Source organism: Ursus arctos, unplaced genomic scaffold (genome assembly GCF_023065955.2).
Source record: "Ursus arctos isolate Adak ecotype North America unplaced genomic scaffold, UrsArc2.0 scaffold_26, whole genome shotgun sequence".
NCBI lineage: Eukaryota > Metazoa > Chordata > Mammalia > Carnivora > Ursidae > Ursus > Ursus arctos.
The window spans coordinates 38,221,424-38,244,009 of record NW_026622941.1 but is presented as its reverse complement, the minus strand read 5'-3'; the positions used below and the strand labels follow the sequence as shown (position 1 = coordinate 38,244,009).

The window sequence follows — 22,586 nt, the reverse complement described above, 5'->3', positions numbered from 1 at the left end:
TGTGTCCTTAGGTAAATACCTAGTAGTGCAATTGCTGGATCGTAGGGTACTTCTATTTTTAACTTTTTGAGGAACCTCCATACTGTTTTCCAGAGTGCCTGCCCCAGTTTACATTCCCACCAACAGAGTAAGAGTTTCCCTTTTCTGCCCATCCTCACCAACAACTGTTATTTCCTGTGTTGTTAATGTTAGCTCTTCTGACAGGTATGAGGTGGTATCTCATTGTAGTTTTGGTTTGTATTTCTCTGATGATGAGTGATGTTGAGCATCTTTTCATGTATCTATTGGCCATTTGTATGTCTTCTTTGGAGAAATGTCTACTCATGTCTTCTGCCCTTTTCTTAACTGGATTATTTGTGTTGAGTTTGATAAGTTCTTTATAGATTTTGAATACTAACCCTTTATCAGATATGTCATTTGCAAATATCTTCTCCCATTCTGTGGGTTGCCTTTTAATTCTGTAGATGGTTTCCTTCGCTGTGCAGAAGCTTTTTGTTTTGATGAAGTCCCTATAGTTTATTTTTGCTTTTGTTTCCCTTGCGTCTGGAGATGTATCTAGTAAGAAGTTGCTACAGCCAGTGCCAGAGAGGTTACTGTGTGTGTTCTCCTCTAGGAATTTGATGGTTTCCTGTCTCACATTTAGGTCTTTCATCCATTTTGACTTTATTTTTGTGTATGGTGTAAGAAAGTGATCCAGTTTTCATTTTTTGCATGTTACTGTCCAGTTTTCCCAGCACCATTTGTTGAAGAGACTGTTTTTTTCCATTGTCTATTCTTTTCTGCTTTGTAAAAGATTAATTGACCATAGAATTGTGAATCCATTTCTGAGTTTTCTGTTGTGTTGCATTGATCTGTCTGTTTTTATACCAGTACCATCGTGTCTTGATGACTAGCTTTGACATATAGCCTGAAGTCTGGAATTGTGATGCCTCCAGCTTTGCTTTTCTTTTTCAAGATTGCCTTGGCTGTTCGGGGTCTTTTGTGGGTCCATACAGATTTTAGGATTGTTTGTTTTAGCTCTGAAAAATGATGATGGTATTTTGAATATTTTGATGGCATTAAATGTGTGAATTGCTTTGGGTGGTATAGACATTTAACAGTATTTGTTTTTCCAATCCATGAGCATGGAATGTTTTTCCATTTCTTTGTGTGCTCTTCCATTTCTTTCGTAAGTGTTCTGCACTTTTCAGAGTACAGATCTTTCACCTCTTTGGTTAGGTTTATTGCTAGGTGCCTTAATGGGTTTTGGTGCAAATAATTCCTTGATTTCTCTTTATGCTACCTCATTATTGGTGTATAGAAATACAACAGTATTCCGTACGTTGATTTTGTATCCTGTGACTACTGAATTGCAATTTTTGTGGAATCTTTTAGGTTTTCTATATAGAGTATCATGTCATCTGCAGAAGTGAACATTTGACTTCTTCCCTGTTGATTCGGATGCCTTTTATTTCTTTTTGTTGTCTGATTGTTGAGGCTAGGACTTCCAGTGCTATGTTAATAACGGGTGAGAGTGAATATCCCTGTCTTGGTCCTGACTGTAGAGGAAAAGCTCTCAGTTTTTCCTCATTGAGGGTGATATTTGCTGTGGGTTTTTTATGTATGGTCTTTGTGATGTTGAGGTATATTCCCTCTATTCCTACTTTGTCAAGGGATTTTATCATGAATGGATGTTGTACTTTGTCAAATGTTTTTTCTGCATCTATTGAGAGGATCATATGGTTCTTATCCTTTCTTCTATTAATGTGGTGTATCACGTTGATTGATTTGCAAATATCGAATCACCCTTGCAGCCCAGGAATAAATCCCACTCGATTATGGTGAGTGATCCTTTAATGTACTGTTAGATTTGATTTGCTAGTATTTTGTTGAGAATTTTTGCATCCATGGTCTTCAGAGTTACTGGCCTGTGGTTCTCTTTTTTGGTGGACTCTTTGGTTTTGGAATCAGGATAATGCTGGCTTCACAGAATGAATTTGGAAGTTTTCCTTTCATTTCTGTTTTTTGGAACAGTTTGAGAAGAATAGGTATTAACTTTTCTTTAACTGTTCGGTAAAATTTCCCTGTGAAGACATCCAGCCCTGGACTTTTGTTTGTTGGAAGATTTTTGATTACTGATTCAATTTCTTTCCTGGTTATCAGTCTGTTCAAGTTTTTTGTTTCTTCCTGTTTCAGTTTTGGTAGTTTATATGTTTCTGGGGAATTATCCACTTCTTCCAGGTTGTCCAGTTTGTTGGCATGTAATTTTTCATAATATGCTCTTTTATTTTTATTTTATTTTATTTTATTTTTTTTAAAGATTTTATTTATTTATTCGACAGAGATAGAGACAGCCAGCGAGAGAGGGAACACAAGCAGGGGGAGTGGGAGAGGAAGAAGCAGGCTCACAGCGGAGGAGCCTGATGTGGGGCTCGATCCCAGAACGCCGGGACCACGCCCTGAGCCGAAGGCAGACGCTTAACCGCTGTGCCACCCAGGCGCCCCAATAATATGCTCTTTTAATTGTTCGTGTTTCTGTGGTCTTGGTTGTAAATGTCTCCTCTCTCATTTGTGATTTTATTTATTTGGGTCCTTTCTCTTTTCTTTTTGATAAGTCTGGCTAGGGGTTTATCAATTTTATTAATTCTTTCAAAGAACCAGCTCCTGGTTTCATTGATCTGTTTTTTGTTTGTTTGTTTCTATATCATTTATTCCTGCTCTAATCTTTATTATTTCCCTTGTTCTGCTGTCTTTAAGTTTTGTTTGTTGTTCTTTTTCTAGCTCCTTTCTAGGTGTAAGGTTAGCTTGTGTGTTTGAGATTTTTCTTGCTTTTTAAGGTCTGTCTGCATTGCTATATACTTTCCTCTTAGGACTGCTTTTGCTGTATCACAAAAGTTTTGGACCGTCATATTTTCATTTTTATTTGTTTTCGTGTATTCTCTTATTTCTTCTGTGATTTCCTGGTTGATCCATTCATTCGTCAGTAGGATGTTGTTTATAACCTGCATGTATTTGTGCTCCTTCCAAATGTTTTCTTGTGGTTGACTTCAAGTTTCGTAGGGTTGTGGTCAGAAAATATGCATGGTATGATCTTAGTCTTTTTGTACTTGTTGAGGCCTGATATGTGACCTAGTATGTAATCTGTTCTGGAGAATGTTCCATGTGAATTTGAAAAGAACGTGTATTCTGCTTTAGGATCAGATGTTCTGTGTATATCTGTTAAGTCCATCTGGTCCATGTGTCACTCAAAGCCATTGTTTCCTTGTTGATTTTCTGCTTAGATGATCTGTCCATTGCTGTAAGTAGGATGTTAAATTCCCCTACTCTTATTGTATTATTATCAATGAGTTCCTTTATGTTATTAATTATTTTATATATTTGGGTGCTCCGGTGTTGGGGGCATAAATATTTACAATTGTTAGATCTTCGTGTTGGATAGTTCACTTTATTATGATATAGTGCCCTTCATCTCTTGTTACAGTGTTTGGTGTAAAATCTAGTTTGTCTGATGTAAGTATGGCTACTCCAGCTTTCTTCTGACTTCCATTTGCATGAAAAATGTTTCTCCACCCCTCACTTTCAATCTGCAGGTATCTTTAGGTCTAAAATGAGTCTCTTGTAAGCAGCATAGAGATGGGTCTTGTTTTCTTTTTAATCCATTCTGGTACCTTGTGTCTTTTGATTGGAGCATTTAATCCATTTACATTCAGAGTAATTAGTGATAGATATGAATTTAGTGTCATTTTATGATTCTGTTGTTGTTTCTGGAGATTTTCTAGTGTTTGTCACTTTTGGTCTTTCTTTCCCACTCAGAGTCCCCTTTAGTATTTCTTCCAGGGCTGCTTTAGTGGTCATGAACTCCTTGAGTTTTTGTTTGTCTAGGAAACTCTTTGTTTCTCCTATTCTGAATGACAGCCTTGCTGGATAGAATATTCTTGGCTGCATATATTTCCCATTCAGCACATTGAATATATCATGCCACGCCTTTCTGGCTTGCAAAGTTTCTGTGGAGGGATCTCTAGCTAGCCTTATGGGTCTTTTCTTATAAGTTAGGGACTTCTTTTGTCTTGCTGCTTTTAGGATTTTTTCTTTCTCACTGTGTTTTGCAAATTTAACTACAATGTATGTCTTGGTGTTGGCCCGTTTCTGTTGATTCTGATAGGAGTTCTCTGTGCCTCCTGGATTCAGATGTCTTTCCTTCCCCAGATTAGGGAAGTTTTCAGTGATTATTTACTCAAATAATTATCTTCTGCCTCCTTTTCTTTATCTGGGACTCCTGTGATACGAATGTTATTATGTGTGATGGAGTCACCGACTTCCCTAAGTCTATTCTCATGATCCCTAATTCTTCTTTCTCTCTTTGGTTCAGCTTCATTATTTTCCATTATTCTATCTTCTGTATCACTTATTTGTTCCTCTGCCTCTTCCATCTTTGGGGTCATTACATCCAGTCTGTTTCGAATCTCAGTTATTGCATTTTTCATTCTGATTGTTTTTTAACTCTTTTATCTCTGTGGTAAGGGTCTCCCTGACGTCTTCTATACTTTTCTCAAGCCCAGGGAGTATCCTCGATTTTTGCTTTTTATTCTCCATCAGATGTATTACTTATATCTGTTTTGATTAGCTCTCTGGCCATGACCTTTTCTCGTTCTCTTTTGGGATGAATTCCTCTGTGTTGGCATTTTGTCTCTGTTTTCTGTGTATTAGAAAAGCCTGTTACGTTTCTTGCTCCTGAGAGTAGTGGCTTTATGGAGAAGAGGTCATATAGTGTCCAGGGTGTGGCACTCAGAGAGTGTCTGGTGTGTGCGACGTGCACTTTGCTTCTGTGCTTTGGCTCCTCTATCCCAGTTCAGTCATCTGCAGAGGTTCTCCTTGCCTGCTGTGGACAGAGTTTGAACCTTGGCCAGAGTGTGGCAAGTGTTTAGTAGGTGTGCTCTGGTCTGCTTGTTCCATGAAACCTGATGCTACTACCCCACCAGAACTGAAGCCCTGCAGAACTCTCTGCTCAGTAGACACGGTGCGTGGGGTGGTTTCTGCTGGTCTTCTGGGGAAGGGGCCTGCTGTGCTGGAACTTAGGCACGCTTGCCTGAGAAGAGCAGTACCAGTGGAGCACAGGGGGCCGGGACTTGGTGTAAGCAGGTTAGGCAGCCAGTATTGGTGCTGTACTGTTTACTGAAGTTGGTTTATGCTAAGGGCAGGGAGTGGGGAATGGCTCCTTTGTCCCCGGAGAGGGGTCTCCATACTTGCTGCTCTCAGGGAAGCACTCCCAGAAGAGCAAGCAGTTTCTCAGGGGGTTTTCGGGCCGCTGTTTTCACACTGTCTCCAGGTTGCTTGCCTGCCTGGAGCAGTGCAGTACACTTTGGGTTCTGTCCCAGCCAAGCCTGCTGACTTTTAAAACTCCAAACTTCAGGGACGTGCTGTGGCAAGGGCCTGCACTGGTCTCCTGGGGAAGGGGCTTGCTGTGCTGGGACGAATGCAGGTCTGACCCAGAAGGGTAGTTAGTGCAGGGGTGTGGGATTTGGAGCTAAGCCGGCTAAACAGCCAGTGTCCGGGTTAGCTGCCCTCAGCAGGTGTCTCTCCAGCTCTGCTGAGGGGCGGGGCGGGGGGGGAGTTGGTGCCTGCTGGCTCTTTTGTCCCTTGAGAGGCATCTCTGCAAATGCCACCTCTCAGATGTGCTCCCAGAAGAGTGAACAGTCTCTCCCCGTGTGCCATAGGCAAACCTCAGATCACACCTTCTGCTCCCAGGTAGTTTGCCTGCCTTCTCTCCAGGAGCGGGGCGGCGCCCTCAGGGCTCTATCCCAGCCAAGCCCGACCTCTAAAACTGCAGTCTCTGAGCCCCGCTGGCTGCAAAAATTCACCAAATCAGCTCCTCTCATTTTCCAAGCCAGTGGCTTTGGGATCGTGCTCTCTTTGTGCATATCCCCGAGCATTCTACTCTCTCTCACCTTTCTCCTGGATCAGGGCTCCCTCCCCTCCACAGCACCTGAGATCCGTTTCTCCCCCAAACCACATCTCGGCACCTGCTACCTTCCTCACTGTGGCCCCTTCTCTCCCTCTAGTTGTGCAGTTCCGTCAGTCCTCAGGTTGATTTCTTGAGTATTCAGAATGATTTGATATTTATCTAGCTGAGTTGGAAGGACGAAGCAAGCCTAGGGTGGTCCTACTACACTGCCATCTTAGCTCCCCCTTAGAGGCGTATTTCTACGTGAGAGAAGCTAATCTGAAAAATCTATATACTGTATGATTTCATGATTTCAACTGTATGACATTCTGGAGAAGGCAAAACGACGGAGACAGTGAAAAAATGAATGGTTGTCAGGGGTTGGGGGTGGTGGAGGAATGAATAGGCCGAACACAGAAGCTTTTTAGGGCCGTGAAAGTACTCTGTAATAATGTAATGATAGATACATGCCATTTAATACTTTTTCAGACACATAGAATGTACAACACCGAGAATAAACTGTAATGTAAACCATGGACTTTGGATGATAACGATGTGCCAGTATGGGTTCATCCCTTGCCCAAATGTACGGCTCTGATGTGGGATATTGATAATGGTAACCATGCACGTGTGGAGGCAGGGAGTGTACAGCTGACACATAGCCGTACCTTCCCGTCAGCACTGCTATGAGCCTAAAACTGCTGTAGAAAATTTGTCTTAATAAAAAAATTTGAAAAAAAAATCTTTTCATGATAAATTGTGAAAGATTAAACACAGACTACATTTCTGTAAATTCTTACAGCTCCCTTCTTTTTGAGTTATTTTATTCAGACCATTTTAAATGGTTTCAGATGCTCGGACCATGCTCCTGTAGTCCACGTTACCAAGATATTCCTCCAATAAAAATTTGAGTAATGATGTTTTTTACCTAATTTACAAAAGGAAGGAAAGGTAGCTAGGTAAACAATTTTAGAAATTAATTTCCTTATTTTGAAAAATCATGTATCTACTCCTTACCCTCTTTCACCTAGAGACCTTTCATTATAGTAAACTTAAAATATGTTCTTATCTTTGTTTATCTTTAAGTCATACTCTCCCTTTAAATACGTACTTAATGTTGAAGAATATGAATGTGTTATGGTCTTATAAGTAGAGAATGGACTTATCATAAGAATTTAAAAAAAGACAAATACCATCAAGATATTTCTTGAATGTTAAAATTTTTAACTGTTAAATTATTATTTGGAGGGGTGTCTGGGTGGCTCAGATGATTAAGTGTCTGCCTTTGGCTCAGGTCATGATCCCAGGGTGCTGGGATTGAGCCCCACATCGGGCTCCCTGCTCTGCGGGGAGCCTACTTCTCCCTCTTCCTCTGCCTGTAGCTCCCCCTGCTTGTGCTCTCTGTCAAATAAATAAATAAAATCTTTATAAAAAAACTTATTTGGAAATACAAATTATATGGGTGTCTGAGTTTTTAATATTTAATTGACATACTTGAGCCTTTGAAACTTATTAATATCCTGAGAAATTACAGTATTTACATTTCATAATATATAATTTAGTATGTGCAAGTTATGGAAAATAATTTTAAATAAACCCACATGCACCCATCACCCAACTTAGGAACTAGAACACTATTATTTTTGAAGCTACGTTGATACTCCTTTCCATATCCTGACCCTTGCTTCTCTCCCAGTTAACCACTGTTTCAAGTTGCATATTTATCATTCTTTTGGTTTAAAAAAATCCATTGTATATGTATATATTCCTATGTAGTATATTGTATGACTGCTTGTTTTTAAGCTTTAAGAGTGTATCATACTGAATGTAGTTTTCTGTGGCTTGCCTCTTCCTCTGAATATTATATCGCTAAGATTTATTCATGTTTTGCATATAGCTGTAGATCTTTCATTTTCACTGTTATATATAATTACTTTTTAGGAATGTGCTTTTCTGTATCCATTCTCTTCCTTCCTCCCAGGGACTCCCACCCTTCTTTTCTTCCTTATTTAAAGCAGTGATACTGTCAACATTTTTGTATGTTTCTTGGAGTTGGGTCACAGGATGTATATGTGTTCGACTTTACATGGTGATGACAATTGTACAGGTAGTACAAAGGTGGTCGTATAAGTTTATATTCCCATTAGGAGCATGTAAGAATGCTTGCTCCATTATCCACCAACACTGGTGAATTGGGCTTTTTAATTGTTTTCAATTTAGCGGATGTAAAATGATAATTCATTGTGGTCTTAATTTGCATTTCCACAGTTGCTAATAAGGTTGAACATCATCCTATATATTTATTCACCACTTGTATTTTTTTTTCCCCCCTGTGAAATGCCTGCCTTGTCTGGCCATTTTTCTGTTAAGCAGTTTTTCTGTTGATTTTTAAAAATTCTTTATTCTGGATACTGATCCTTCAGTGTTTATTTATAATTATTTTTCCCAATTTGCAGATTTGCTTTTTTTCTTTCTCTGTGAAGTCTCCGTGAACAGAAATTCTTAATTTTAATATATTTCAATTTATTGATTTTTTTTTATAGGTTAGCACTTCTAAAAATATGATTTGTTAAAAAAAATAGTTTCCTTCCCTGAGCTCATAATAGTCTTCTATATTTTCTTCCAAAAGTTTTTTTTTTTTTTTTTTTTTTTAAAGAGTTTATTTATTTATTTGACAGAGATAGAGACAGCCAGCGAGAGAGGGAACACAAGCAGGAGGAGTGGGAGAGGAAGAAGCAGGCCCATAGTGGAGGAGCCTGATGTGGGGCTCGATCCCAGAATACCGGGATCACGCCCTGAGCCGAAGGCAGACGCTTTAACCGCTGTGCCACCCAGGCGCCCCTCTTCCAAAACTTTTTATATTTTACTTTTCACGTTTAAGTCTTTATATATGCTGAAGGTAGAATTCCAGTTTCATATCTTTTCATATGAATATTTCAATCATTTCAGTCTTTTTTTTTTGTTCTTTAGAGAGAGAGAGTGAGCGAGCACAAGCCAGGGGAGTGGCAGGCACGGGGAAGCAGGCTTCCTGCTGAGCCAGGAGCCCGGTGTGGGGCTCAATCCCAGGACCTTAGGATCACAACCCACACCAAAGGCAGCCGCTTAATTGACTGACCACCCAGGCACCCCTCAATCATTTCAGTCTTATTTATTGAATATCCATGCTTTTCCCATGGATCCGCAATGCCACCATCGTTCTATGTCAAGTTTGCACTGACTCTTTTTTATCCCTCTGTTCTCCAGTTGATCTGTTGCTTATCCCTCTGCCCATTCCATACTATCTTTAAGTCTTGATATTTGGCATTGGGCATGTTTTCTTACCTTATTTTTCAGGAATGTCTTGGGTATTCTTGGACTTTTGCTTTATCAACGTAAATATTGGAATCATCTTGTCAAATTCCTTGAAAAATTATGTTGGGGTTTTGATTGTAATTGCTTTGGAATTAGAGCTCAGTTTGAAGAGAATTATATTGCTCTGTTTTTGTGACTTATAGATCATGAATGTGCTGTATGTCTACTTAAGTCTTTAATGTTTTTGAAGACAGTCTTCAAATTTTCTGCGTATGGGTCTTTAAATATCTTTTGTTAGGTTTATTTCTGTTTTTTTGTTGCTTACCTCTAGCAAAGCAGCCACCTTGCAGACTTTCATTATTTCTAACAGTGTCTCTAGATTGTTTTATTTAGGTAGACCATCATATCACCTGAGAATGTTAGTTTTTTTTCCTTCCTTTCCAGTCTTTTTGCCTGTTTTTCTTCCTTATGAAACTGCATTAGTCAGGACCTCTAGTACAATAATGAAAAAAGCAGTGATAATGGGTGTTCTTGTTCCTTGCTTTAAAGGGAATGTTGCTTACGTCTCACCATCACAAATTAATGCTTTTCAGTAGCCTTAAGTAAATAAATGAAGGTGGGAAACACACCTTTAACTGGGAACTCAATTCCCTTCTTGGGGATTTCAGAAACAAATTTGGACGTTTGGTTTAACAAATGAATTTTATTAACCTTAATATTTTTAAATTGCAGATTTGCTGTTGCTGAGTCTGATTGTAACTTAGCAATTGCCTTGAATAGAAGATATACAAAGGCTTATGCAAGACGAGGTGCTGCTCGATTTGCTTTGCAAAAATTAGAGGATGCCAAAAAAGGTATTAATATTTTCCAGGTCTTTATTATCTAAAAAGATTCTTTAACAGTTTAATTTAACAGATGCTATACAAAGAATACTAGACAGTCACAGTTCTTACCTTCGGAGAGCTTTCTGCATTTGAATAAAGCTCATTTTTACTATTTAAAAGTATCTTGATACTTTGAGAAAGAATACATTATCGGCCACCAATTAGACCTTGGTTCAGATTCTCATCCCACTGTGTATTAGCTGTGTGACCAAAGGGAAGGTTATGGATGGATCTCCTATGATTTTCAGTTTCTTATCTGTAAAATAAGGATTAAAACATTTTGTCGGATAATTTGAGGCAGAAGCACTGCACGTAAAGTTCTTAACATGTTTTTCTTTATTTGTAAATTCTAAGCCTTTTATTATCCCATAATACAGGTTTTTGTACTACAAATTACAAAAATCTGAATAAAGTTGATAATCTGGTAGGATTCTGCTGCTGCTTGGTTTTATGATGTACAACTTAGTGATAGCAAGAATCCTTCCTGGGGCTGGTGGAAGAAGGTGATTTGTCATGGGATTCTGTCAGGGTTTTGTTTGTCCTGGGGGAGAATGGAGAAAGTCCAGTAGGCTGCCATTGGCTAGTATTTCTTACTCCTCTTAATTTTGCTGCAAGATACTTGCCTGTTTGTCACATGTAGCAAATGATTATTGTTTTATGGATTTGTTTAGTATCCTGTCTTTCAAATATTGATCTTCTCATTTACCTAGATTATGAAAAAGTATTAGAACTGGAACCAAATAACTTTGAAGCAACGAATGAACTCAGGAAAATTAATCAGGTAAATCATAGTTACTTAAATTAAGTGCATTACTTACCTTTATTTGATGAAGTAAGGGTTTTGGCATAGTCTTTGTACTGTAGATTATTTAATATAGACTTTTTCTAATTTTAGTTGTTTGTACTGTATAGTTTTACTAAACAGATTTGCAGGCTAGAGGAAGTAGAACGAATGGTATTTAAAGATCCTTAGGAGTCATCATCTTAAAAAGTTGTCTGAGGGGCACCCAGCCACTCAGTCTGTGAAGCATGTGACTCCTGATCTCGGGGTTGTGAGTTCGAGCCCCACGTTGGGTGGAGAGATTACTTACAATAAAATCTTAAAAAAAAAGTCATCTGAGGTCTGTGAACTACTGCTTTATTTTTTCCCAGATGATAGAGTTATTTCTCTTTATCCCACTAATTTTTCTTTTTCGGCTTGTGCTTTGATTTCTGTGCTAAACTTTTGCATATTCTTTGATTTTGTAATTTTTAAGTCGCTCCATCCTTATACTTTATATTTTAGCAAAAACGATACTAATTTTTTAGCAGTGAGAAGATGGTTACTACCTAGCTATAAAATTTGCTGTCAGATGACACTGTACAGTTACATATTCCTTTCAGTTTGCTGTTGAATCAGTTACAATTATTGTGCCATCTGTTGAAACTTTGAGAAAAAAATGACAATGTTTGGGGAAAATCTGCTTTTAAATATTGCCATTACTTATTGCACATAATCTGCTGATAAATTTATCAACTTGTTTGTAATTGTGAATTATATTGTATGTTTTTGTATTTTGTCTGAGGTGAAATAATGACTGAATATTAAATTGAGAAATTTGGTGATGTGGTCTTAATTATCTGTTTATTTTTGAAAATAGTTACTTGAATGGTGCCTGGCCTGTGTAGAAATTCAATAAATATTTCTTTTTTTTTTTTTTTTTTAAAGATTTTATTTATTTATTTGACAGAGATAGAGACAGCCAGCGAGAGAGGGAACACAAGCAGGGGGAGTGGGAGAGGAAGAAGCAGGCTCATAGCAGAGGAGGCTGATGTGGGGCTCGATCCCAGAACGCCGGGACCACGCCCTGAGCCGAAGGCAGACGCTTAACTGCTGTGCCACCCAGGCGCCCCCCCAATAAATATTTCTTGATAAATAAATGAACAACTACCATTAGGGGATATGACTTACTCTAATTGAAATAAGATGTATATTAAATTCACTGTTTTGTTTTTTAATTTGAATTAGATTTTGAATTAGAGTAAAAACTATTTCAATATTAGTTTGAAATGTGACAGAAATTCAAATACATTTGAGTAATTTAATATTTTAAAGTCAAATATATATATGCATCTTGCATTACTTGTTTCATTTTAGCTGACTGCTCTGTCTCCTAGGCTTTACCATCCAAAGAAAACTCATATCCAAAGGAAGCTGATACAATGATTAAATCAACTGAAGGAGAGAAAAAACAAATTGAAGAGCAACAGAATAAGCAGCAGGCCATTTCAGAGAAAGATCTGGTAATCCAGAGGGATTTCAACGTATATATGTTTTGTTGAGTTTGCTCTTCGTTTCTTGTGTATCTGTTTCTGTCTTCTCTAATATTAAAATTCTTCAGTAGGGACTGAAAATTATACTGAAAAACCCCTGGAGGGTTACTAATTCAAAATTTGAATAACTGATGACTTAATACATAATTTAAAAAATAATATAGTTTAGGGAGCAAATTACTTTTGAGGATTTTAACGTATTTACGTATAGATGGTTATAAATTTAACATAGAAATAAGTTACAATTCATTCTTATATAGAATTTTTTTTTCGTTAATTCACACCGGACTGCTTTCTGATCAAAATTCCTTTAGAAACCCTGAGTTGAGATTTAGTTTAACATACTTGTAGCTTTTCTTGGAAAAATACTTATGGAACGATAAATATTTATGTAATGGTATTGATTGTGATAAACCTGACTGATTATAAATAAATGTTATAGTGAAATCCGGTATATACATTCCAGTATGGTTTAATTTATCCTATGTTTAAGCATGGTAGTGTTACCAAAGAATGAGCTGTACAATTCTGGTACTCTTTTACAAAAATTATTTGAGTTAATGAAATTCTATTGTACAGCTTCCAGTACGGCTAAAGAGTATAATATTTGGGCCTATATTTATTAAAGTGTGTTTTTAGATTTAAGCTTTTTGTAGTATTTAATTAGGAGAATAATGGTTAATGGAGCAAAGTGGTATAGTAGTATACATTTTTTTCTTTTTCGTACTGAAAAGAGAATAATGCCATTGCAAAAAACAACCTAAACTAACAGATTCTAGAACATGTATCGAGGACTAGATTTTTAACATTAAAATATACTTTAAGTACTGATACAATATTGATGAGGATTCTTGTAGTGTTTACTTACGATTTGAATTCAGCTAGTTTTTTGCATATTTTTTCATTCTTCTTTATACTTCTCTCCAAAATGATAGGGGAATGGATTTTTCAAAGAGGGGAAATACGAAAGAGCAATTGAGTGCTATACTCGGGGCATAGCAGCAGATGGCACTAATGCCCTTCTTCCAGCTAACAGAGCAATGGCCTATCTGAAGATTCAGAAGTAAGTATTGGTTATATTTGATGCTTTTCAGGATGAACATGAAATTTACCATGAATTGGCACATTAGAGAAGTAATAAATTAAAATATAATTTATTTACTCTTGAGCATTAAATTTAAATGAGAGAGAAACTGAGTGTGTATCAGTACATATTCAGTAAATGTTTGCTCTTGTTATTATTTTCCCACTTGTAATAATGTGGCATTACACAGTTTAACATTTCTTTAATTGTTTTATGCATGTTATTCTGAATTAGTGATTTAAAGATTATTTTTAACCTCAGAGCCTTTTGGGCACATTCTTATCTGGCAGTGTTTTACATATGCATATCCATACATAACAAAAGAGAATTGCTGCCATTGAGATCAGCTGACTGATGATATATCCAGCTAAAACTTGGTCCTCTGATACTAACAGCTGTTTCTGGATGCACTCAGGGGTTCCAAGTTGAACAATCAGTAGGATAATGTCTGTTGGCACAAACTGTGTCTCACAGTTCTTTATATCTTTTGTAATCATATTTTATGCACTAGTGACAGAATTTAAGAAAAAACCCTGTGAATACTTAAAATAGGGATTCTGAACTTTTTTTGGTGCCATGGACCCATTTGGCTGCATAGGGAACCTTTCTCAGAATAATATTTTCAAATGCATAATTATACATTTGAGACTACAAAGGCAGCCAATTATATTGAAATATAGTTTTTTAAAATACTACAATTTGTGATATAGTGGTATATATACTTTTTTATTGACACAACAAAACGAGAAACTATGTTTAAAATACAAGCAGATTTAAAGCTAAATTTGTTTTGAAGGCATAATATGAAAATTTAAATTTGGGTTGATCTGTGACATCTTCTTCCACATACTGATGAACTAATAAGTGTGGATAGGAAATAAAAAAGTAACACAGATGATTATGTTACCAGTATGGTGGCGTATGACTTTGCTCTTTGGTATCTGAATGACTACTAGGGGCAGTTAATTGCCTGATAGTTGGTGTCCAGGAGCATTTATAGACCGGGACGCTGTCATCCCATACAAACAGATAGCAGGTTTAATTACTATGGTAATTCGGAAATGGTGGTGAACATAGATAATACTTTGAGATATCTGCAACAGTTATAATGTGATATGAAAATATCTATGCTATTTATCGGGGCGAAGACATAGCTACTGCTTTTGCTACTACAGTTATAATGGAAAGAAAGGCCAAATCCCATTTAAGAGTTAGAATAAGGATGTAATATTTTTCCCATCCAACTTTTCAGATCTCTCAAAGGACCTCAGGTTAGGAGCTCGTGTCATAGAAGTAACTTTTGTTAGTATATTTATTCTCATTTAAACTAACAGACTCAATTAGAGATACATTATTTTGGTTACAGTAAGTGAGATGAAAAACAGGTTGAGTGTCCCGGTACAGGTTTAACTTTTCCACAGTGGAAAAGTTAATGTAACTTCTGGAAAGGGCAAGTGGTCCATATTATGGTGTTACACAGGGTACAGTGGTAGAGATAAGGCTGGAGATTCAGGCAGGCCCTTGACTTTGTGCTCTTTGGAGTTTTTTACCCTGAAAACCTGGGGGTTGGGGTGGGGACGGGGGTGGGGTATGGCTGTGTCTGGAATGAGAGAATGATACAATCAGCAAAGTAAAAAATATATTCGTGGGGCGTGGGCACACACTTTTTCTCAGACACGGACATGTTCGTTCTTTCGTTGCAAAGTGAATTAAAGAAATAAAAGATGTTTAAATTCATTAGAAATTTTGATTTTGTCCTTATGAGGTCTTGTTTCGGGGATAGGATGGCATTTTAGGTTTTGGGGAGAATGTAACCACGGGAGATTCTCTTTTTTTGGAATTTTTTATTATGAAACTTTTATAGCTTTCATGAAAGTAATATAATAAACCCCATGTACCAAATCATCTAGTTTTAACAAGCCATACCTTTGTCATTATATTTAGTTAGCTTTTTTCCCCTCTGAATTATTATAAAGCAAATCAGAGACATTATGACATCTGGTCTCTAAAGGATCTTTTGTACATAACTGTAATACTGTTATGCTAGATAATTTCACAGTAATTGATTAAGGTCATTTCGACATACAGAAGGGTCTTCAGGTTTTTTTTTTGTTTTGTTTTTTAAGCTCTCCTTAACTTTCTGTGTTTTAGAGCACTACCCAGTCTGACTGAATTGATGGCTGGCTGCATGGTTGAGTAGAATTTATGAGAAGTGTTAGGTGATATGCCGTCACACATATAACAAGCCCTAAGTTTTGCGTAGGTTGGTTTTCCTTAGGTAATGTATACCTTAGGAGATCCTTAGGTGGGTAAATATTAAGTTTTGTTAGAAAATTAATGCCAATTTTAATTATCAATGTGGTACCTGTGTGTATTGAGTGTTGGAGTGGAGATGGGCTGCCAGCCAGTGGTATTCTTTTGTCTGCTCGGCTTGTATTTTTACCATCATTTCTTAACATTCTTCCACCATACTCTTTCCAGACTTTCCTTTAACCTCGTATCTCTTCTCTCCTTCCTAGATGTTTCCTAAATTTGGTGAGAGTGAACAATTAAAAAAAAAAAAAAAGTCTTCCGCTCGAAGACAGACTTGGGAGTTTTTAATTAAAATAATATGCCTGCATTTTACGTTAGAAACTCAGTTTATGTGAAGTTTTTCTGTAAGCTGCATTTTCTAGTTGTTAATTTTGTTGCATTAAATAGATACGAAGAAGCCGAAAAAGACTGCACACAAGCTATTTTATTAGATGGCTCATACTCTAAAGCTTTTGCCAGAAGAGGAACGGCAAGAACATTTTTGGGAAAGTTAAATGAGGCCAAACAAGGTACGACTATTTTCTATAACAACTATCACTCAGACTCCCAAGTTACAGAAGCAGAGATTTTTTTTTTTTTTTTTAAAGATTTTATTTATTTATTTGACAGAGATAGAGACAGCCAGCGAGAGAGGGAACACAAGCAGGGGGAGTGGGAGAGGAAGAAACAGGCTCATAGTGGAGGAGCCTGATGTGGGGCTCGATCCCACAACGCCGGGATCACGCCCTGAGCCGAAGGCAGACGCTCAACCGCTGTGCCACCCAGGCGCCCCAGAAGCAGAGATTTTTGTAGCTTTTCCATTGTGCAAGGATACAGAACTTACAGAAGTAAATTTTCTTTCACAGTTCAGATCGTGAATTGTTTGCAGATTTGAAGGATTGCAGCTTCACAGTAGACCAGATTACCTTTTACTTTAATAGTGGACAGTCTGATCTGGCTAATTGCCAATCAAAGTTAATGAATAATTTGAATTATAGGTGAGAAGGAAAAAGGCAAAAAAGTAAAAGAAGGGGAAGCAGCCGTTAAGGGTTAGAGGATAACATGAGATCTGCAGTGATGCTTCTTTTTATTCTTGGTACTAGTTATTTTATTTTTCCAGGATCTGTCTTTTAAGTATTCATTCAGTCCTTTTGAAGAACCAACTTGGTTTTATTGTGTGTGCTTTCTGTTTCATTTATTTCTGCTCTTTCTTTCCTTCAATTTTGTTGAGGTTTATTTTATTTTAAAGACTTTATTTATTTGAGAGAGAGAGAGAGCGCATGAGCCAGGGGGAGGGCAGAGGGAGAGGGAGAAGCAGACTCCCCACTGAGCAGGGAGCTGACGCGGGGCTCGATCCCAGGACCCTGGGATCATGACTTGAGCCGAAGGCAGACACTCAACCGACTGAGCCACCCAGGCACCCCTGTTTTGTTTAGGTTTAATTTGCTGTTTTTCTAATATCTTGACATCAATACTTAGATAATTGATTTTCAGCCTTCCTTCTTTTCTGATATGTGCAATTAAATCTGACAGTTTCTCTAAGGCTGGCTTCAGCTGTAGCTCATGCATTTAAAAAATGGTAGTAAAATATACGTAACATAAAACTTACCATCTTAACTGTTTTTAAGTGTGCGATTCAGTGGTGTTAAGTACATTCATACTGTTGTGCAACCATCACCACCAAGCATCTTCAGAACTGTTTCATCATCCAATCCTGATAATCTACCCATTAATAAGAACTCCCTAGCCCCTGGTAACCATCATTCTACTTTCTGTTTCTATGAATTTGACTCTTCTAGGTACCCCATATAAGTAGAATCGTGCAGTATTTGTCCTTTTGTGTCTGGCTCCTTTAACTTAGCATAATGTTTTCAAGGATTAAGGCCGAATAATATTCCATAATATGGAATTCTCTTAGATTCTTACATTTGGTGAGTAACCCTGTCATTTTTTAATAGTGTGAGCTTTAGTAAATTAGGTGACCTCTAGGCCTCAGTTGTATCATCTGGATAGTGGGGTTCTGATGAACGTGACACGAGAATTCACGGAAAGTAACTAGAAGAGCACTCGGTCAGTGTTTAGCTCTTACTATCCTCACCTATTTCCTAGCGTCCTGAGTAAAACTTCTAGAGACAAACGTGGGTTAGTAACTAAATGTATCATGTCTTGAACTCCATAAATATTTTCACTAATTTATTCTATTTCTTAAAAATTCCCTTTAGATTTTGAAACTGTTTTACTTTTGGAACCTGGGAATAAGCAAGCAGTAACTGAACTTTCCAAAATTAAAAAGGTAATGTATTCTGTTCACCAAAATATGGTCTTATTTTCTGAAACAGAAACACATTATCTATTACATAATTAACTTGAGAATATGTTTTGGTAGTCATGCTTACAAATTTATTTTCAAGGACTTAATTGAGAAAGGACACTGGGATGATGTTTTTCTCGATTCTACACAAAGACAAAATGTGATAAAACCTATTGATAATCCATCTCATCTTGGGTCAACTGTAAGTGAAGCACTTTTCTTTCCTTTTTTTTCCCTTCCTTTTTCAATGTCAGTGTTGTATTAATAAGAGTTGGAAGCAAACTGTTGAATTAAGAAACTCTTCTTAGACTCTTTAAAAAGCACTCTTAGGATTATTGACATAATAAAAATGGGGAAAATTCAGCCGTTCAGAATTCTGGGATAATTTTTTCAGTGACTTAAGTTAGCACTATAAATTTAAATATTTCTACATATTTTCTGATATTAAAGGAATTTGAGATAGTTTTATTTTATAATAATTAAATATTTTTAATTTCTGGTACCATTTTTATTTGGGATTATGATTTTATTATAATAGTAGCCTTACATCTCATGTAGGGTTAGATCTAAAATCAGCACCTCAGCTCAGCAACAACAAAAGTAAGGTGAATACACTGCTCAGATCATTTATCAGGAGATGCAGGTGGGGATGGTGGGGTGGTCCCTGGGGCCACCAAGGGGCAGGAGGCGGAGGCGGTTCAGAGCCCATGCATGGTGATAAAGGGAGCCCATGGCACGTGCAGGATGGTCCTGATAAAGGAGGGGGTCCTCTTGTCGCCATACTGACTTGCAGAGCAGAAGTGAAAGCTGTGTTGATGTGACAGACAAAAGAGCCAATACCAACAATAGCTGAAACCCAGAAAAGCGGGTGTCAGCACCTGCCACCTTTCCCACCACAACTTTCCCAGAGAGCACATTAGTGCCAGAAAAAACTGTCTCTCCCACCGGGGGCTACCTGCAGCTTGGGGGAATAGAGGCCAGGAGGTTAAATTACTGTCACCACACGTCACTGCCCATGCCAGTGTAGAACGGCAAGGGGGTCCATCCTAGAGGGTCACCGGAAGTCATCACAGACCGATAAAGTACCGTACTGCGGACAGGCAGGCGTCTGCGCCCAGGGTAACCCTGCGTCCCTCCTCCTCCCTGGCTGCTGGAGGTGTGGTTCTTTGTATATTGAGAACAGAAGGAATGAGTGAGAATGACAAGCCCATTCTCCACACATCATAGCCACTCCTGTGGAAGAGGTCTGTCTGCCAGCCCATGACCTTCTTCCTTTGCTTCCCTCCCTGACAAAGGGGTCTTCTCTCTGGAAGTTCTGTCATGGCCTCAGAGACCTCTGGGATGTGGGGATGCCTGCAGGCTTGGAGGGGAACTGAGAGTGTTTTCTGAGAGGAACATGTTACCTATAAATGCCAATTAAGTTCAGCTACATTTATCTTACCAATTCATAAGTAATTCTGATTTTAAGTACACTATGAGACACAGAGTAATTATGTTCTATGGAAAAAGGAGGCAAAAATTCTAAATAACAGGATTAACACAAATATGTTTTGATTTCTGGTATAAAATTCCCATGCTGTGTCATGAGAGGCAGTATGAGTTCTAACAGTGACTCAGGACACAGCAGAACCCACTCAGGAACACAGCCGAAGGACTTCGTGTGGACCTGGCCCTGCAGTGGTAACTGGAAATTCTCTCTTCGTGACCTTATTGCTGGTGTACGTTTTCTACTACAAATATGTCACCTCGGATAATTCAGAATATTTTTACCCAGGGTACAACTGGAGGGATTCTGTATAGCACGTTTACCGACAGACATGGAGCAGTGATGAGTTAGTTAGGAAACTGACCTTATCTAAGACCGTTCAGAGTTGCACAACGCACACAATGTGAAGTTGGAGGGATGGCATTTCGTATTTTCCAGTTGTGAGGATTACCGCAGGCATTCTGACCAGGTTAATCACCTAACTGGAAACAGGAAAGGAGGAAACAATGATCCCACACACAGGAGTTCTGGAAGGAGTCAGCCAGGCCAGGAGGCTTCAGTGTGGAGTGTGGTGTCATTCTCTTCATGTTATTCCCAGAAAGACACAGAGCCCTAAGGTCCTCAGCCGTTAGGTACTTTTGGCTTCTGAAGGCACAGCTAAGGTGACACGCTGAAAATAGAGAAGCTGTAGGCTCTTGGGTTAAGAGTTTGCACTTTGAAGATAAATAACAGCAGACATCTCACACAACACACAGAACAGAGGTAAGGCCAGGAGAGAGCGCTGTGCAAGAAGATGGTTTCTCGAAAGAGCTACGACTGAAAATGGCCACAGCATTTACCTTGTCCTTCTCGGTGTCCTTGCTAGAGACAGAGCTGCTGTTCCTCGGGGCAGTGGCACCAGCTTCTGGATCTCATAAAGGCCCTAGAAGGAATGGAAGTTTATTTTGATTTGCATAGACTGTGCAGAATTAAAACCAACCCTCCACTCATTTCTCCACCACCTTGAACTCTTCCCTGCTCTCAGGTCCCTGACTGGCAGAGGATTTCCCACATGCTCAGGTGATCCCCAAGGATAAGGGGGAGACCTGTCCCCTATGCTTGGGGAAGACACCACAGGCCCTGGTTTAGGTGTTTTTATAACTCATCAAATAACTATGGGAAGCTTGGGGCTCAAATCAGCTGGAAAGAAAGTTACAGGTGTCCCCCATGGCTCGGAGAACCCAGCACGTGGTCTTTGCATACAGTGCACATGCACAGACGTGGTGTATGTCTGCGTTTCTGTAAACAGCCTCATTCTTTCTCTGCAAGAGACACCTGCTTTCCAGCTCAGTGTGGGGGAAATGACACAGCCCATCTTAGGGGTGTTCTGAGAAACTCGAGGATGGGTACAGTGTGCTCAGCCAGGTTTACCCTTACATTGCCAGACCCTCAGTACCATAACTATATCTTTTCAAAAAAAAAAAAAAAAAATCACCTAAGGCAAAACTCTACTATAAGCGAATTGTTTTTAAAAATATACATTGCACATTGTTTTTGGTGTACTGTACTATTTTTCATTAAGTCCAACAAAGCCAGGTTTTTCCCTGCAATATTAGAGTAGCTGGCATGAATTTAGCAATTTGTTTTGTGCTGAATTATTATCTGTAACTTTATATATATATGCAGGATATGATGTGACTGTGGTAATTTCTAACATTTACCTAATTTATACTGAAGAGTCCACAAGACAAATGAAGATTTAAAAAATATTTATAAAATGAACACCCACGAAATCACCCAACTAGGTAAAAACTGAAAGGTGTCAGCCTCCACAATCTCCCTGTGTGCCCCCCACAGGTTATGGTCCTCTCCCTGCCCCTAGAAGTGACTGTTACGCATGGCGGATGCTTTGAGAGCCGTAACAATTTTATAAGGAAGTCAGAGCAGGTATTTTTATCTTCCTTTTACAAAGGAAGAAAGTGAGGCAAAGATAGTTTTGTCAAGTTCATATTTCAGGTTGGTAACAGAGAATATCTTAGTTAAATGCTTTGTTTTTTTTTTCCCCTTCAGTTTTTCCTCCGTTCCCCATGAGTCTTTTTCTGTCGCTTTCAAAAGTTTCTTCTTTTTTTTTTTTAATTTTTTTTATTATATTATGTTAGTCACCATACAGTACATCCCCGGTTTCCGATGTAAAGTTTGATGATTCATTAGTTGCGTATAACACCCAGTGCACCATGCAATATGTGCCCTCCTTACTACCCATCACCAGTCTATCCCATTCCCCCCCCCCTTTTTTTTTTTAATTATGTAGGCTCCACGCCCAACGTGGGGACTCCAACTCATGACCCTGAGATTTGGGGTTGCGTGCTCTACTGACTGAGCCAGCCAGACACCCCCCATGTTCTTATTGTGACTTTGTTCTTGGATTTTCTGAGATAGTACTTGTTTCATGACCAGGCATAGATCTAGTTGCTTTTATAGATTGTACTCATTTTCATACGTTATGTTAACGTGCTGCTATTCTTTTCAATTAATTGTTTAACTGATTAAATGTTTAATTAAAAGTGGTTTTAAAAAAGTGGTTTAAACTTTTACATCTTTGTAAGATATTTTCCCAAAAAATTAATTCACAAGGTTTAAAAAAGCCTTTGTCAGACTTTGTTGTCCATAATTATAAAAACATGGCCAAGTGGTATATCAAATATCTGTATGTGTGATGTCCCATGGCCAGTATATAAGGAGCTTTTATACATTGGTTGGGTTCTCTTTTCCGTCACTTTAAAAATCAATTTATGTTAATAGTTTGAAAATGCAACATGTATTTAAGTCTTTTGTGGCAAGATCTCAAAACAGAACACCTCTATGAAATGAAAGATCTGGGGTAAACCATTCTATAAATCATCCCAAACAAACAAACAAAATCAATATCTTAGCAGGAAGGGGGAAATTTGCTGTTTATTTTTGTAATAGGTCTTCATAATAAAAATGTAGGCATTATTTAAAAAATAGAAGATGCAGTTTGGTGT

General features: G+C 38.1%; 1 protein-coding gene across 1 annotated transcript in view; it reads left to right on the top strand.

The window, feature by feature from the left end:
* RPAP3 (RNA polymerase II associated protein 3) overlaps nucleotides 1-22,586 on the top strand; it is a 40,145-nt gene that overhangs the window by 9,226 nt on the left and 8,333 nt on the right. The window contains exons 6-12 of the mRNA XM_026502023.4: nucleotides 9,944-10,065; nucleotides 10,806-10,876; nucleotides 12,253-12,378; nucleotides 13,344-13,471; nucleotides 16,193-16,314; nucleotides 18,007-18,077; nucleotides 18,196-18,297. Of these exons, the coding sequence (XP_026357808.3) occupies nucleotides 9,944-10,065; nucleotides 10,806-10,876; nucleotides 12,253-12,378; nucleotides 13,344-13,471; nucleotides 16,193-16,314; nucleotides 18,007-18,077; nucleotides 18,196-18,297 (742 nt within the window). The remainder of the gene's footprint in view (nucleotides 1-9,943; nucleotides 10,066-10,805; nucleotides 10,877-12,252; nucleotides 12,379-13,343; nucleotides 13,472-16,192; nucleotides 16,315-18,006; nucleotides 18,078-18,195; nucleotides 18,298-22,586) is intronic.